This window comes from Trichechus manatus, unplaced genomic scaffold, assembly GCF_000243295.1.
Source record: "Trichechus manatus latirostris isolate Lorelei unplaced genomic scaffold, TriManLat1.0 scaffold00073, whole genome shotgun sequence".
Lineage (NCBI taxonomy): Eukaryota > Metazoa > Chordata > Mammalia > Sirenia > Trichechidae > Trichechus > Trichechus manatus.
The window spans coordinates 5984968-6002464 of NW_004444009.1; the positions used below are offsets into that span (position 1 = coordinate 5984968).

General features: G+C 40.6%; 1 protein-coding gene across 2 annotated transcripts in view; it reads left to right on the plus strand.

Annotated features, from left to right (window-relative positions):
* Window positions 1-16012, plus strand: part of VTCN1 (V-set domain containing T cell activation inhibitor 1) — a 62153-nt gene extending 46141 nt beyond the window's left edge. Inside the window, exons 3-6 of one of the 2 annotated variants that reach the window (XM_004380348.2) lie at window positions 5690-6037; window positions 9280-9558; window positions 13246-13415; window positions 15917-16012. In XM_004380348.2, the coding sequence (XP_004380405.1) occupies window positions 5794-6037; window positions 9280-9558; window positions 13246-13370 (648 nt within the window). In that variant the 5' untranslated portion in view covers window positions 5690-5793 and the 3' untranslated portion in view covers window positions 13371-13415; window positions 15917-16012. Of the gene's footprint in view, window positions 1-5689; window positions 6038-9279; window positions 9559-13024; window positions 13416-15908 lie in introns of those variants that run through there. The other variant, XR_002824692.1, reaches the window with a different exon arrangement.
* The last annotated feature ends 1485 nt before the right edge of the window (window positions 16013-17497 follow it).

A 17497-nucleotide genomic window follows, 5' to 3' on the forward strand; every position in this document is an offset into this window, starting at 1 on the left:
TACAGCCTTCAATATGGATTACACCTCAACATAAGGAAAATAAAAATCTTCACAACTGGGCCAATAAGCAATATCATGATAAACAGAGAAAAGATTGAAGTTGTCAAGGATTTCATCTTACTTGGATCCACAATCCACACCCATGAAAGCAGCAGTCAAGAAATCAAACGATGCATTGCACTGGGCAAATCTGCTGCAAAAGACCTCTTTGAAGTATTAAAAAGCAAAGATGTCATCTTGAAGACTAAGGTGCACCTAACCCAAGCCATGGCGTTTTCAATTGCCTCATATGCATTCAGAAGCTGGACAATGAATAAGGAAGACCAAAGAACTGATGCCTTTGAATTATGGTATTGGCAAAGAATATTGAATATGCCACGGACTGCCAAAAGAACAAACAAATCTAACTTGGAAGAAGCACAGCTAGAGTGCTCTTTAGAAGCAAGGATGGGGAAAACTTTGTCTCACAAACTTTGGACATGTTATCAGGAGGGACCAGTTCCTGGAGAAGGACATCATGCTTGGTAAAGTAGAGGGTCAGGGAAAAAGAGGAAGACCCTCAATGAGATGGATTCACACAGTGGCTGCAACAATGGGCTCAAGCATAACAATGATTGTGAGAATGGCACAGGACTGGGCAGTGTTTTGTTCTGTTGTACATAGGGTCGCTATGAGTTGGAACTGACTTGACAGCACCTGACAACATTTATTTAAGGCTTAACACGCAGCAAGCCAGGTACTATATTAAGCATTTTACCTGCATTATATCATTTAGTCATTTGAGGGACCTTCTGAGGGAGCTACTTACTATTGGCATCCCCATTTTATGGATGAAAAAGCTATTGAATAAAGAGATTAGAAAACTTGCTCAAGGTTAAATATCCAATAAGTGGCAGAGCTGGGACTTAGACCAGACAGCCTGATACCTGGGCCTTGTTCTCAAACACCATGTGCTGCTACTTCCCTATTTTGTTCCTTTATCTGGCCTTGTCCAGCATCTTTTCTAATTTATTCTCACAGGAGCAACTGCTACCCCCAATCCCACCCTCTCGTCTGGCAAGAGTAGCACACACACTCCATCTTTACAGGCTTAAGCCTATATGTTTCCATCTTTAAGCCATATGCTGTGATGCTCGTCTGGAGAGCTCAGATTTGGCAGATGTTGAATGACCATCTGCTGAGGGTTTCCAGTGTGTGCTCTCTGCTACTGGGAAGTACTTAACTTGTCTTACCAAATCATTTCAAAGGCCAGTTCACTTTCCATGTTTTTTCAAGTGGTGTTGGGTACCGCTAGAATGATAATTTCTGAAAGAATCCTTACCTTGTGTTATCTATAAATCCATTCTCTAAGATATTCCTGCTCCTGTTGTTATGTGCCGTCGAGTCGGTTCCAACTCATAGCAACCCTACAGGACAGAATAGAACTGCCCCATAGGGTTTCCAAGGAGTGGCTGGTGGGTTCAAACTGCTGACCTTTTGGCTAGCAGCCCAGCTCTTAACTATTGTGCCACCAGGGCTCCATTCCTGCTCCTAGGTGGGACTAATTGAATAGTATTTGACCCATGTGAAAACACAGCTGCTCAGATTTTAGCTTCCTCCCCTTTGACGGCTGCCCTTTCCCCAAACAGACCAGAGCTGGGGTAAAAATCAGCCTTCGCAAGCTGGAAAATTCATTTAGTGGCTGGGTTTCCAACTTTAAAGGGTTATGATGGCATACCAGAGGTCAATGAAATCCTTAGAACCTGAGCCTTTTAAATCAACAGAATCATATATCAACAGATAGCTGTTCTAATCCGTCTCCTCAATGGGCTCAAGCATAACAACAATTGTGAGGATGGTGCAGGACAGGGCAGTGTTTTGTTCTGTGGTACACAGGGTCGCTATGACACAACAGCACCTAACAACAACAACAACCCATCTCCTAGGGACCTCTTACCCTTTGGCTCACCAAATTACACAGGGGCACTGGGTGGTCATTAGGTCTGGAGAGTTCCATCAGGTCAGACTGTATTTCCTAGAACATAACTCCTTGGGCCAATATTTGTTTGCAAGTTTGAATGCAGGTTCCTTTTTGCAAAAAGTAATGTTTATGATCATTACATATGTGTATGCTGTTACCTTCAAGTTAAATTTCATTTTATCATTTGTAACCTTCATTTATTCACTTAACAAGTATATATCGCCTGCTTCCTGGTGCAAAGAAATGGCTAGGTCCTTGTGGTGGTTTTAAATTCTCACTGGCTTTTATTCCTCCACTTGGTTTGATATTATGGGGGAGGAATTTAATCGACATTATACTCATTCCATCTGCCACATCATTAATGAAACCTTAAATGAGCTACAGCCTGCAGCAGGTCAATGTGGCTACACAGCTGCCTGCTTTTAATCATTAAGTTCTCTAGGAGATATTTCAACTGATTTTCTACCTGTGAGCTCAAGGCCAACACATTAAAATTAATTCAATAGCACAATTACTGAACTAAGATATGTCATTACCATTTTATTCTCTCTATAAATGGTGTTGATCATGTATTTTTTTCCAAAAAGTAATTTTTCAATTCAACTTTAATGGCACTTTATAAACTACAATCAAATTTACCCTTGCTCTAACATGGTTACATTTGCTCCATGATTTTATTGAAAATCCCTGGGTATTTTTATTGTCCTCTCTTTTACTGGTTCACATTTCTCCAAACTTTTAGGTGTTGTAATCTTTTCAAATATTTCTTACTCCTACAGTCATTCTGGATAGAATCATTATTTCAAACAGTGCCTTGACTTCTACTTATGTCCCTGCATTCATTCATCCATTAACTCAACAAACAATAATAATTAAAATTTCCCTATAGAAAGAGAGGACTATACACTATAGGAATTACAGATATGATTAAGACAGCTTCTGCCCTTGAAAAGCTTACAAATTAGTGCCAGAGATAGACTAGAGACAACACAGACAGAGACAGCTGTTACAATAAAGGCAAAGCAAAGTTAAGGGAGACTAGGGAAAGAATCTACTAATTTTGATCCAAAAAAGGTTTCATGGATGGACAAGCATCTGAACAGACTTGAATGTAAGAAGAATTTGGATAACTGGTGATGAAGGAGAAGAAAACCAAAACCAAAGTCATTGCTGTCAAGTCGATTCTGACTCACGGCGACCCTATAGGACAGGGTAGAATTGCCCCATAGAGTTTCCAAGGACCAGAGGGAATCCTAAATTGTAGGTCAGCATGAACAGGATCTTAAGGTGCAGAGTGTAACTGCATGGCCTGTGCTAGCGTGGGATGCCTTGGATATCAGTCTGTCAAGTAAAAAAAATTACAGAGCAAACTTTAAAGCAGTTTTCAAGAAAATGCCAAGGCAGGCACGGGAGGGTGTTGCATTCTAATGACAGCAAGTTTTCATTCCATCTTTTTTCTTCATTTCTCTCCTGAATCTCCCACATGAATGGCCATGCATGGCAGCTGCTCCCAAAGTCTTTCTTCTCCCATGCTCTAAAGCCTTTAAAACATCTTCCTACGCACGTTTTTGTCTCCTCTGCCTCCTTTTCTAGCTATAATTTTTCTTTTCTGTTCTTTCTAATGCAAATCCATCTAGCTTAGATTCTCCAGTCTGTCCTTCATCCACTACCCTCATCTAATTTATAAAGGATCAGGAGCCAATTAGACAAAACAGACCTCCCCCTAACAGGCTAAAAGAGGAGAGATGCCAAAGATATATCTATGTTCATAATGTTTTCCTCTTAGCTTTGAAGAAGAGCAAGTATGCTTTGCTTATGTATTCTTTATTGAAGGCAGAAAATCAACAAGTCATTTATTTTATATAGATAGACAAAATGGACTATGAAAGGATGTACTAGGATATGAGACTGGAAAGGTAGCAATATGAGCTAATATCTATTGAGCATTTACTACGTGCCATGCAGTATTTAGCTTTGAAGGCCATGCTGGGAAGTATGAACTTTATTCCACAGTTCTTGAAAGATGTGTGATTAGAGAAAAGACGTGCTCACACTGTACTTTAAAATCTACCTGTAAGATTAATGCATGTAAAATGGATTAGATGGAGGCAAAGACGAGAGGCAGGGATACCAATGAAGAAAATGAAGTCTAGTTAAGAAGTGCTCAGGATCCATCATGTTGGGCTCTTTTTGGCCATAAGGAAGAGAGGGTTGTACAGGCCATTTTAATATGCAATGTCTGTTGAAAGAAAATGCCGAGATTGGGACAGGAACTAGACCTGAACACCCTCAGGATTCAAGATAGCCCTGGCGATGGAGGACTCCATCTTTCTCTGTCATAGTCTCTCCCCAACACTTCTTTATGACTGCTTCACTCTCCTCTTGGGCTCTAAGGCCCATCCTCTCTTTAGTTTCACATCCAAACCACAGACAGAGCTTCACAAGAAGATTCAGTTAATTAAATTACCCCTATAGCTGTCTGCAGTGGTTGAGAGCTTGACTGCTAAACAAAAGGTCAGCAGTTTAAATCCACCAGGTGCTCCTTGGAAACCCTATGGGGCAATTCTACTCTGTCCTATAGGGTCGCTATGAGTCAGAATTGACTCGAAGGCAACAGTTTTGTTTTGCTTTGTTTTTTTTTTGTTTTTTTTTTTATAGCTGTCCTCAAAGAGCCCTGGTGGTGCAACAGTTAAGAACTACACTGTTAACTGGAAGGTTGGCAGTTCAAACCTACCCAGCCGCTTCGCAGGAGAAAGACCTGGCGATCTGCTTCCATAAAGATTACAGCCAAGAAAACCTTATGGGGCAATTCTACTCTGTCACAATTGTTGCTATGAGTTGAAAATCAACTTGATGGCACTCAACAACACATAGGTGTCCTCAGTCAGCAGCCTCCGCTGCAGAAAGAATAGCTGGTTTCTCCTTCCTTGAATGGTGGGCTGTGGGTTGGGCAATTGGATAAAGCTGGTACCATAATTAATAACTCTACTGGTGGTATTTTTGGAGAGGAGGGAGTGGTTTTTATCTTAGGCCAAAAATCAATTGCATTAAGTACCATTCCTCATTATCTTATGGCTAGCACTATAACCTTGACCAAGTCACTAATCTCTGTGACTTAATTTTTCCATAATTCAATGGCAATATAAGTAACAGCACTTTAAAATAGCACTTCAAATTACTGGCCACATTATTTAACATGAGTTTTCACTTCTGTGCCACTTCTGATTAACTAAAAATAACAAAATTTCATATGTGTAATTACAGTTTGCAAATCAAATTCACATCTATTTGATTTGAGCCTCACAAGAACCCCTTAAGGTGGGTAAGACAGACATTATTAGTTTCATTTTTCTGAGATTCAGAGAGGTTACATGACTTATTCACGGTCACACAGCTGTTAAGTGACAAAGTCAAGCACTTGAACTCTTGTCTTCAACCCCCCAGTCCAATGTGTTTCTCTTCTTGCTGTGTCTCCAGGTTTGGGTTGAGTGGTCTCACAAAAGATAATATATGTGGAGGATACATTGCAGATATTAAAATTATTGTCTCCCTGCTCTTTCTGTTCTTCTTAGCTTTTAATTTTTTTTTTTTTTTTTTGTTATGCCTCTCCTGTTCTTCTTAATTTCTAACTTATTACAGAAGTCTCTGTTTGACTTTTATTAATGAAGGGTTTGGTTGTAAAAGTTCCAAGACTTCCCATGGCACTGAACCTTATTTCCTGAATTGCAGGGAGACGTTCCATCACAGTCACTACTCTTACCTCAGCTGGGAACATCGGGGAGGACGGAATCCTGAGCTGCACTTTTGAACCTGACATCAAACTTTCGGATATTATGATACAGTGGCTGAAGGAAGGTGTTATGGGCTTGGTCCATGAGTTCAAAGCAGGCAAAGATGACCTGTCACACCAGGACAAAATGTTCAGGGGCCGGACAGCAGTGTTTACCGATCAAGTGATAGTTGGCAATGCCTCTCTGAGGCTGAAAAATGTGCAACTCACAGATGCTGGCACCTATAAATGTTTTATTATCACTTCTAAGGGCAAGGGGAATGCTAACTTGGATTATAAAACTGGAGGTGAGTTACTGTTGGAGAAAGAAAAGAAAGTACCAAAAGATATTTGAGGCTAAAGAGTAGGAATTGCTGATGAAATATTGTGTTACACTCATGTATCAGACAAAGACCCTCCCAATTCTGTTAGCAGCCATCCTTGCCATTCTGTGTCCAAGATCCCACCAGCCCCAGAATATCCCACCATAATTTTTGGAGGAGTCCTTGGGTGGCACAAGTGGTTAAGTACTTAACTACCAGTCATAAGGTTGGTGGTTCAAACCCACCTAGAGGCGCCTCGAAAGACAGGCCTGGCAATCTGCTTCCGAAAGGTCATAGCCTTGAAAACCCTATGGAACAGTTTACTCTGCACACATAGCATCACCATGAGTCAGAATCGACTTGACACCAACTAGCAACAACAACAAACAATAATATTAGGTCTTAAAATCTTTTGTCCTGGGGTCTAGCTTCTTCTGACTTTCCAGGTGTACTCCCTGAAATATTTTGTCAAAACAAAGGTAGTCTCCTTTATATTAGCCCCTGGTATTGCTAATGAGAGAAGCCCATAATTTGGCTTAGGACTTTGCTATGCTAAGGAGGCCCTAGCCCAAGTCTGAATCAGTACCTCCAGGGACTCGTGATAGTGGAACCCATTCAAACAGAAGCTCAAAAGGAACCAACCAAAACAATATTATCCTATAAACTCATTAATCCTCCCCCAAGGAAATCTGCTCTTCCTTACCAACCCAATTTAACATATGTATTCTGAATCTATATACAAAGGACTCAGATAGATACTCAGGAATACAACAATGATTAAAAAAACAAAGATGATTGTCCCTCCCCTTGCAGAGCTTATAGGGTTGAAAATCAAATACAGATAAGAAAAGTATGTAAATGCTTATAATAATTGATAAAGTGTAACAAGTGCCTTAAGAGAAATATAAACAGAGTGATTTGGGGATTCAGAGCAAAAGAAAGATCACATCCAAATGCATAGGGAGAGAAGGGATAAGAAAGCACCCGTAGAGAAATAAGATTTGAGAGGAGTCTTGAAGGATAGGCAGAAAGTATCCTGAGCCCTCCTAAACTAAGCTGGCCCACACAGGACCTTCTTGACTCCTCATAACATGTGTAGTGTAATGGTTAGAAGCACAGATCCAGAGTCAGTCCTGGGAAAGTACAGTGGCCTGGGGAAGCCAACCTCTCCCCATCTGTCAGTGGAGGCTTGCATGTTGGTACAATGCTGAACAGGTTTCAGTGGAGCTTCTAGACTAAGACAGACTAGGAATAAAGGCCTAGAAATCTACCTCTGAAAATCAGCCTATGAAAACCCTATGGATCACAATGGTCCAATCCATAACCAATCATGGGGATGGTGCAGGACCAGGCAGCATTTCATTCTTCTGTGTGTGGGGTTGCCATAGAGTTGGGGGCCAACTTGATGGCAGCTAACAACAACAAAGTGAGAATAAATGGGGCTGTGTCAAAGGCACACAGGTGCAAACTGAAAGAGCTTCCAATGGCAAAGCTGTAACAGTTTGAGCAACAAAATAACATAATACTGAATTATAACTCAAAGTATAAAGTAAATATACATGAGTTGATACTGATATAAATAAATGTGGGAGAAGAGAGGAATCTTCCTTACAGAAGAATTCCAAATGATTTATGTAGATACCTTCCCTTACAGGAGGTAGAGCTCAGTATCCCCTTGTCCACTGTCCGAGAATAGGCTAGACTTAGTAAAGAAAGAAACTTGGCAAACACTACCTTGGCCAGGTGATTAACATCACCAGTGTTAAGTCATGTTGACAGCAGGTACCCTCTGATATGATGTGATGGGAAGGGCACTTCACCTCTATGGTCTTCCTCCCCAAAACCCATAACCCCAGTTTAATCATAAGAAAAACATTAGACAAATGCAAATTGAGGAACATTCTACAAAACCTCCTGACCAGTCCTTTCAAAATTGTCATGGTCATGAAAAACACACAAAATGTGAGAAAGTATCACAGACCAGAGGAGCCTAAGGAGAAATGACAACTAAATGCAATGTGGTATCCTGTTATTGTATACTGAAAAAGAAAAAGGACATTAGTAGAAAAACTGGTAAAATCCAAAGAAAACCTGTAGTTTAGTAACAGTAATGAACCAATTATGGTTCTCAGTTTTGTCGGATACACCATGGTTATTAAAAGTGTTAAACATTAGGGGAAACTAAGTGAGAGGTATACAGGAACCCTTTATATTATCTTTGCAACTTTTCTGTAAATTTAAATTTATTCCAAAATAAAAAGTTTATTTTTAAAAATGAAGATGGTAATAGATATTCCTAGGACTGTTGTTGAGGATCAAATAAAATAATGTCTGGGAAGTAGTACCAGTACCTGGCACAGAGTACACCCTCCACAAGTGTAGTTCATTGTCACGTATAATTTCCCAAATCATCTCCCAGGAGCTTATTCTCTGCCTGCTTCAAGCATGAGTCTTGCCTCCCCTGCTAGACTGCAGGCTCATTGAGACCAAGCCAAGGGATTTCCTTCCCCATTCACTCAGCACCAGCAGAGTCCTGGGCAAAAAAAGATGCTAAATAAATTAATAAATTGTCATTGTGGCATAATAAGCATTTTACAGTTGAAAGTCCGCAAATCTCTCTCTGCCTAGACATAGTAGAAAGCTAGTCTTAATCTCAAAATGCAGTTGCCTCCTCAGTGTGGAGAATTATCTTAGTGGAAGAAAATAAATGCCTGTCTCTATCCCTGGATGCCAGGGCTGGGCAGTCTCCACCCAAGCAAACTCCAAATCCCTGTGATGACAAGGCCCGTGTGGGAATGTCTGTGGGTGACAAGTGAATGCTGTTTGTTTCTTCTCCTTCTCCCTCCCCACTCTAACTTTATCCTCCTGGCAGAAAATTACATAAAATCCAGGAGGTTTCACAGGTCTCTGGGAAAATGTCCAATTTCCCTCAGTGATAAACTTTGTTGTGGTCACCAGAGCTTCTTTTACTTTAGAAAATTATCTATTGTAACAGTTAGGTACTTGACTTTGTGCTCTTGGCCAAAGGGGTGTGATGTATGGCAATGCTAAGAGCAAATCGTTATTTACATTCACAACACAATGGACCACACACAGACAGCCCCCTCGGGAAGTACTGAATCACCTCAATGGTGAAAATAACAGTTTTTGTTTTTAAGATCTAACACTTTAAAAGCTATCTTGTCTTATCGGTCTGAACTTGACATCTTCCCTTTTTGACCCTACAGCCTTTAGCATACCAGAGGTGAATGTGGACTATAATGCAAGTTCAGAGAGCTTGCGGTGTGAAGCTCCCAGATGGTTCCCCCAGCCCACAGTGGTCTGGGCATCCCAAGCTGACCGGGGAGCCAACTTCTCAGAAGTCTCCAATACTAGCTTTGAGCTGAACTCTGAGAATGTGACCATGAAGGTGGTTTCCGTGCTCTATAATGTCACAGTCAACAACACATACTCCTGTATGATTGAGAATGACATTGCCAAAGCCACAGGGGATATCAAAGTGACAGGTGGGTTCCTCTAGACTTTTTCTATAGGTTTATTGGAGAAGAGAATCAAATCTAAATCAAAATCTAATTTCTTTAACAGATATATTATGTACTGGGGCACAAAAAGCTCTAGAGTCTTCTTCACTGAGACCCTGATCACAATTCCAGTTGGGATTGCATTACAAGGGGAAACCTAACATAAAACAGTATTTATGGCATTTAGATCAAAGATAGCAATTATAGGGCTCATCTTGTGTGCTTTCTCATTGATTGGGAGTGGTTACCTGGAGGGTAGTGTTTAGGATTCTGAGGCCCTGTCTGACTTAGAAGAACTGTGTTGGCATAGCAGTGGGAAAGTGCTGATTATTTGACATTTTTATGTATTCCAGCTGGTGATCTACATCCCGTGCCCCCCAAAACTGGTTTGGTTCTAGCCTGCCTTTGAGAAGATTTTGAATCTAAAGACTAGAAGTCTTAGAGTGTGATTAAGTCTTATTTAGCCCTTATGAGGCTGACAAATGATCCCACTAATTTTGGCCCAGGATTAGTCAGAAAACTCTGGATTGAATTGGCCTCCCAGGCTTAGAAGACAAGGACCGAGAGGCCTAGCAAACTTGTCTCCCTGCAGTGCTTTAGTACATACAAAGCCCAGGGTTAAGATAGTGCCAAGAAATTTCATGAACTGAATAATGACCTTTAAGACCATCCTTGTGAGGCTGAGTTAGATTCAAACTATAATGGAAGGAGTACATCAGAACGGCCATCTCGATCAAGCCCAGTGCCAGGCAGAATACCTTGCACATTGCTGATGCCCTGTGTTTGCGGAATATAACTGAAGAAGTCATATTCTTAGAAGCTTAAATATACTTTTATTTAAAATTTTATGTATATGAAAAAGAGAGAACTCTTCCACGATCTTGAGGAACAAATTGGTGATTGCACTAGTTAGGACTCTCTTAGTTGCCCGTAAGAAAAAACCAACTCAAATAAGTCTAAGCTAAAAGGGTAATTTATTAAAAGGTACTGTAAATTCTCATAGAATCAAGGACAGAAAGTGTCCAGAAATTTGGGTTCAGGAAAAGCTGGAACCAAGAACTGAAATTCCATTGAGAGTCTTTGTTTCTCTCTTCTAACATATTCTCTCTTGCTTCAGAATGGCTTTCTGTGCTTCATAGTCTATATGGCAGAATGTCGTTGCCAAGAGCTCCTGGTTTTAAAAATCGCTTTCACTCAAGAGAGTAACCAGACTGAATTGCAATTCTTCAGTTCCATTCTGCATTCCCAGGAAGGACTGTGACTGGCTTAACTTGGGTCGGCTGTCCACACCTGAACCAGTGAGATAATATCTAATGAAAGAAAGGGCATTTCCCAGAAGAGGAGGAAACAAAGCATTGGTCATTTGAAACGATAGGTATTGACAACAGTATCTCAGTTAAAATCTCAGTAAAAAGCTCCAAACTGCACAACCAATGCCTTCTGATAGGACAATAACTGACCAAGCCATACGCATGGAATACACCTTTTATTCAGTGAGCAGATCCTTTTTTCCATACATGATTATCTGATACATCAGAGCAAATGTTCCAGATGTCAGTACTAAGACTAAATGCAACTTTGGGTAGGTTGGCATAGATCAAAATTAAGAAAATAATAGAATTCCTTCTTGCTATGCACAAAGTAGGTACTCCATGCATGTTTTTAAACAGTTGAATGAAGCTATGTGTTCTCTGTGTTCTCTGACTATGGTGTTAATTTCGGTCATTCATTCAACAATCATATATTGTATGCCAAATGTATAGAAAGCACTCTTTTAAGCCCCATGAGATACTGAGATAGACAGCACAAATGCCATAAGAGAAGTTTGTCACAGTGTATATTTGGTATCTGCGGAAAGAGTTGTTAATTACGACTGCAGTGGATCAGTAGATGAGGCAGATTTCAAGCTAGATTTTGCAGGAGAAGAATGGTGTTGATAGAAAAGAAGCCAAGAAATCAGGAGCCTATGGTAATGGTTCTGGGGAGAAATATGCGGGCCTTAACTGAGGCAGGAGCAACGGGAAAGAAGAGGGATAAGAATCCAGAGTTACTTTAAGAAAATAATCTAAGGTCTTGGTGATGTAATGTGAAGGACAAGAGAAAGAAGTCAAAAATGGTCTGATAGTTTTACCAAGAATGCTTAGGAGGTTGGTAATGCTACTAACGATGAAAACAGAAGCAAGCAGTGTATTTGGAAAGAAGATGAAGGTTTTAGAGGTACTGAGTTTGAAGTTCCAACGGTGTACAAACATAAAGATGTCCAATGCTTATCACATTTCCCAGCATATGATAGGTGTTGGGGAGGATGCTTCATCCCTACTCCACATAGTTCCTTCTGTGGAATGAGAGTCTCACCTATATAACCCTTCTGGCCTCTCTCTCCCCTATTTTTCACTCTTCCCCAGGGGAGAAGAAATTAATTTATCTGGTTGGTGAGTCTATTAGGAGAAGGTGGACATATATAGTTCAGTTCCTTCTTTTCCCTTTCTCTCTAGCTGCCCTCAGGAAGTATACATTCTGCTCTGGTCCTCCAAGCCATCAATTTTTCAGGGACAGAATCTGCTCTTGCAGGAGGAAGCTGCCCCTGTCTGGTGTTGCCTATGACTACACCTGCTGTAGCCCACTTGCCGGCATACAAAGTCTCATCCTTTGTTATCAGATTTATAGTATTAAAGGTGATATTTTGGTCTTCCCCTTGGCTTACTCTTTTGTTTTATTCGTTAACTGATTCAGAACTTAGCTGGGGGAGAAGGGTGTTATTGGACTCAAAACTTTGAGTCCCATCAGTGAGTACTCAAAAACATTTACTAAATAATTATGTCTTTAAATGAGACACCTAGTAGCAACTGCAAATCCAGATGTGGAACTCAGGATAGAGTTCAAGCTAAAGAAATGGATTTGGAAATAATCAGAATGGAAGTAATGCTTATAGGCTAGAGTGTGGTTGCTGTTATTGCTGCTTTTATAGGTAAGACTTATTGAGCACTTACTATGTGCCAGGCACCGTTCTAAGTGCTTTACCTGTGTTAACTCATTAATCCTCATAAGAACCCTATGAAGTAGATTATTATTATTATTATTATATACATATTATTTTCTTCTTTATAGATTAAAAACTGAGGCACATATAGATTGAGTAACTTGCCTAAAGTCACACAGTTAGTAAGTGTCAGAGCTGAAAAGAACTAAATGAGATTTTCTAGGATGAAAATAGAGCAAAACAAGAGTAACTTCATTTCTTCCCTTTTACCTTTCTCTACAAAATGAGAAGAATATTTTCTCATCACTTTATAGTGATGTAATAAAAGTTAGTGACAGAACCCATAAAGGTCACTGCCTAGGGGAAAAATGTGTCCAGACCCAAAGACTGGCCATGGCTGTTTTTTAAACCTATTCTTTATTTGGTAGCCAATAATAATCCCTTTATTGGTATAATTTTTCATTTGACTGAACACTCACTGGACTGGACCACAGAATGGAACTTCCTTTGAAGAAAGGGAAAGTTCTGCTTTTAAACCAGTTACAGTAAGGTGATGAATGGGGTACAAAATTGTCTGTATTAGGAACAACTTGTTCTGTTTTTCAGGTACTTTTTCTTTGCTAACCAGCCATATGAAGAAGACATCCACCTTCTCCTCTATGACCCTGAACCTTTTTTCTCTCCCTTTGCAGGCTCTGAGATCAAAAGGCGGAGTCACTTACAGCTGCTGAACTCAAAGGCTTCCCTATGTGTCTCCTCTCTCTGTGCCATCAACTGGGTACTTCTGCCTCTCTCACCTTACCTGATGCTAAAATAATGTGTCCTGGCCACAAAAAAACATGCCAAGTCATTGGTACAATAGGTGAGATGAATCACAAATGGTGTGGGAGACAGGTTCTGTCTGTGCTTGTGTTGCTAACAAGAGTCAAGTAGCCTCCAGCATCAGCCTCAGAGAGAAACATTTAATAATGCCAGGACATTGGGCACTATATTTCCACTGGTATTGTAAAGGGTAATCATTTGTTAGCTTAACAAAGAGCACAGGCCTCACTGACAGATTTATAGGAAAAACAACTCTATACAATTCAAATATTTGTGTAAATTCAAACACCTTTTCATTTATGGAGTCATCGATGAAGGCAAAAATATCTTATTTAAGCAAAAGAGATATGTAGCCCTGACTAGTTGCTCTGGATTTCACTGTTAATTTAGGAAGCATTGTGACATGCACATAATCACTCACACAAGTGACCCACCCTAACAAGGTCCCCGTTGACAGGAAATTTGGCAAATGACTCACACACTAGACCTCCTGCCGAGAACTCTCATTTTTACTTCAGTCTTCTGGATCCAATTACTTGTAAGACATTTCCTCCTGAAAATTCTTCTGCATGGAGAATTTGTGTAAAATTGAGCTCATGAAATTCCGATCAACACCTCCCACATTACTCAGTGGCATCACCACCAAGCCTCCAGGCTCAGCCTCAGAGCTATTTTTGTCTCCTCTCTGTCCTTCATGTCAATTTGTTACCAAGCCCTACAGCAATTTGCCCTGTGTCCTTGATCAGATTAATCCTAATCCAGACCACTCTAGAAGCTTGTACTTGGGTTCCTCCCTCTCCCTGCTGCAGTCGATAGGAAACAAGGTACCAGAATAAAATTATTCAAATACTATTTTTATCACAGCATTCCATTGCTGAAACCTATAGTGGCTGTCTGGCCACTATTATAGCAAAGTTAAAGTCCTCAGCTGTGAGTCACAACCCTCTAACAGTGTCTCTCCTTCCCCTACCTCTTAACCTACTACTCTCTGGCCTTGCTCCATCTCTTGCAGCCTCTACCTGAAAATTTCCTCTACTCTATAGAAATCCCTTGGAAACCTTGGTGGTTAAGAGCCACGCCTGCTAACCAAAAGGTTGGCAGTTCAAATCCAACAGGAGCTCCTTGGAAACCTTATGGGGCAGTTCTACTCTGTCCTATAGGGTCGCTATGAGTCAGAATCGACTCGACGGCAGTGGGTTTGATTTTTTTCCTGGGGGTATAGCAATCCCTGGTTGCTCAGTAGTTAAGACCTTGGCTGGTAACCAAAAGGTTGGCAGTTTAAATCCACCAGCCCCTCCTTGGAAGCCCTGTGGGGCAGTTCTACTCTATTTTATAAGGTCACTATGAGTTGGAATTGACTTGACGGCAACAGATTTTCTGTTTGTTTTTAATAACAATTTATATCGACCACTTCCTTCATCCAATTCAAGGGGGTGCTTCCTAGATCATAGCACCCTTTCCTGGTGGTCCTTTTATTTCACATCCCCTTGGCACGCATATATAATTTATGATATCTTGCACTCTCTAAGTCACACGTATTCTTTGCCTAGATTGTTAAGGGCAGGTAAAGAGCTGTTCATCTGCTTCTTTTCATTCTTTCTCATGTTCTCCAAACTCTTACTATGGTACAAAGTAGGTTCTTTGTAAGGGAACCTGTCAGTTCCCATCACTCTCAGTCCTCCATGGTTGTCAATCCTCAGTTTCCCTGAAAAAATTGTCCCTTAAGGATATTACTGGTAGAAGAAGAAACCTCTTTTTCTTTCCTTAATTCCCCACAACACCGTAAATGGGTTTTTAATAACTTGCAACTAGATAATATGACCTGTAAAGTATAGCTTGCCCACCTTTATTTTGTACTCCTTTAGGGCAGTAATTTGCAGTCTTTATTTCTTTAAAGCCCTGATATACATGTAACAGACGATGGTCATGTGCAGTATACATAGGGTTATATACTGTCACCCAAGGATAGATACCATTATCAAGTTGGCTACAGCTCCACCTCCTTCTCCCTAGAAATCATATAGGGATAATCTTAAATCAAATTGATTTTGGAAAGGAAATGAAGAGCTCATTAGGTGAGATACACCTCATAGCTGATCATGACATTTTAGGTCACACGCACTCCCTGGTTGGAAACTGAGGCAGAAGCCATATTTCTGCTTCTACCCAGGAGCAACCTCAAGTCCATCTAGACTTCTGCACTTTCAGATCCAAGAGAGTGGGGCACTGATAAGTATTTCTTCTCATGCCTGCCCAGAATTCATCTTTCCATTCCTGTTTGCTCTCTAACAACCTGTCTTTTCCCTGAGATTGTCACTAGGATAATCCCCTGTCAAGGAGAGACTCAAGCATCTCCTTTCTCCAGCAACCTATGGGATCATGTGGCCTTGATAGAACAAGGTCAAAGTACAGAAAAATAAGCCCCATTTCTGAACAATAGATAACATTTATACAGGGGCAGGGAGACTCTTTCCGTTTTCAATAAATGTTTGCTGAATGGATGTAATGGTATCTTATTGCTGTTACTTTTCAGAATTCCAGAAATCTTCAGAATTATTTTACCATGAGATATGACCTAGTTTGTCCTTTTGGGGAGAAATGAATTCATGTCTGGCAGTCTGGAGTAAACAAACTAGATCAAGAAGCAAAATGAAGCCAAAAGCAACTCACAGAAGACTCTAATATGAACAAGATAAATCTATCTTCAAGGATACATGCTAAAATTTGGGAAAAAAATTCATCCGAGCTAGAGAAATGCGTTAAAACTTCTATGTAAAATGAATGTGGAAACAAATGCATCTCCATATTTCAGGGTCCTCCCCTCACCCATCAAGTCCTGGGGAACAAGATGATGGGATACTGCATTTTCTTTTTCTCTGAATCCTTAGTTATATGTGCTGTATGTACCGCTGCTCTGAGGACGTTCCTAGAAAGCGTCTTTTGCAATATATTCATGTTTTATATTCCACAAATTAAACTACTACTAGTCAGCTGCTACTTCACAACTCAGAGGTGGCTGTATTTTAGTGGTGGGTCGAATGATTCTCTTTTTATGATGATGCTTCCAAAAGTGCTTTGGCTTCTCCTTCCATTTGACAAATGCCAAAGAAATGTGAAGAATGATCATAATTTTAGCATTAAAAAAAAAGTAGTAGTAGTTGAGTGACACTGATTTCTAAATAATCTAAGCACTTCTTTTTAAAACAAACACCATTTTATATCTCAGATAATGTTCATGCTTGAATGGTCCAGGGAAGGGCCTCTCTCACCTTTACTGACTGTGACATTATATCATCACAAGGTTTCAGAGATTTCTACTTTCTATCCTGCATGGACAGCTATGACCTCAGCTTTCAACAACATCTAGAGCAGTGGGACTCAACTGGGGGTTATTTGGCCCCCAGGGGACATTTGGCAAGGTCTGGAGACAATTTTAGTTGTCACAGCTGGGGGGATGAGCGCTGCTGGCATCTAGTGGATAAAGCCCAGGGATGCTGCTCAACATCCTACAATGCACAGGACATCCCTCCAAGACAAAGAATTATCCAGATCACAGTACCAATCATGTCAAGGTTAAGAAACCCTGATGTATAGCAGAAAGAGGGCGTAATTACCAAGGGCAAACAAACCTGTTTACTTTCTTAAAATGAGCATTAGCCTCCATCTCTCTGGCTGCTGCCTCAACACAGAGAGCCAGAACTCTGACCAGGATAACATCTTGCAGCGAACAGGGTTCACAATGCTTGTGGAAAATTCCTGATAGGATTATCTTCAGCTGGTTGAGCCAGGTTCCTCTCCCTTCATTCTATCCTACAAACCAGGTTCTGTGAGAGAGCTGCCACATTCCATCTTGTTTCCTCATTTTAACTTTAGGTCTCAGGACCCTGCCTGGTCAAAATTCAAATTAAGGCAACAAAGATGTATCTTCCTTGAAACTCACAAGAGACTTCTGAAAGCAGGGGCAATGACCCTTTAAAACAAGGCCCTGAGGGTTGAAGCTTTGATAGAAAAGAATGTTTTTAGCCCAAGGACAAGGATGAGAAGGCAGGAGGGGACAGGAAAACTGGATGATTGGAAATGGGGAACCCAAGGTCGAGAAGGGGAGAGTGTTGACTTGTTGCA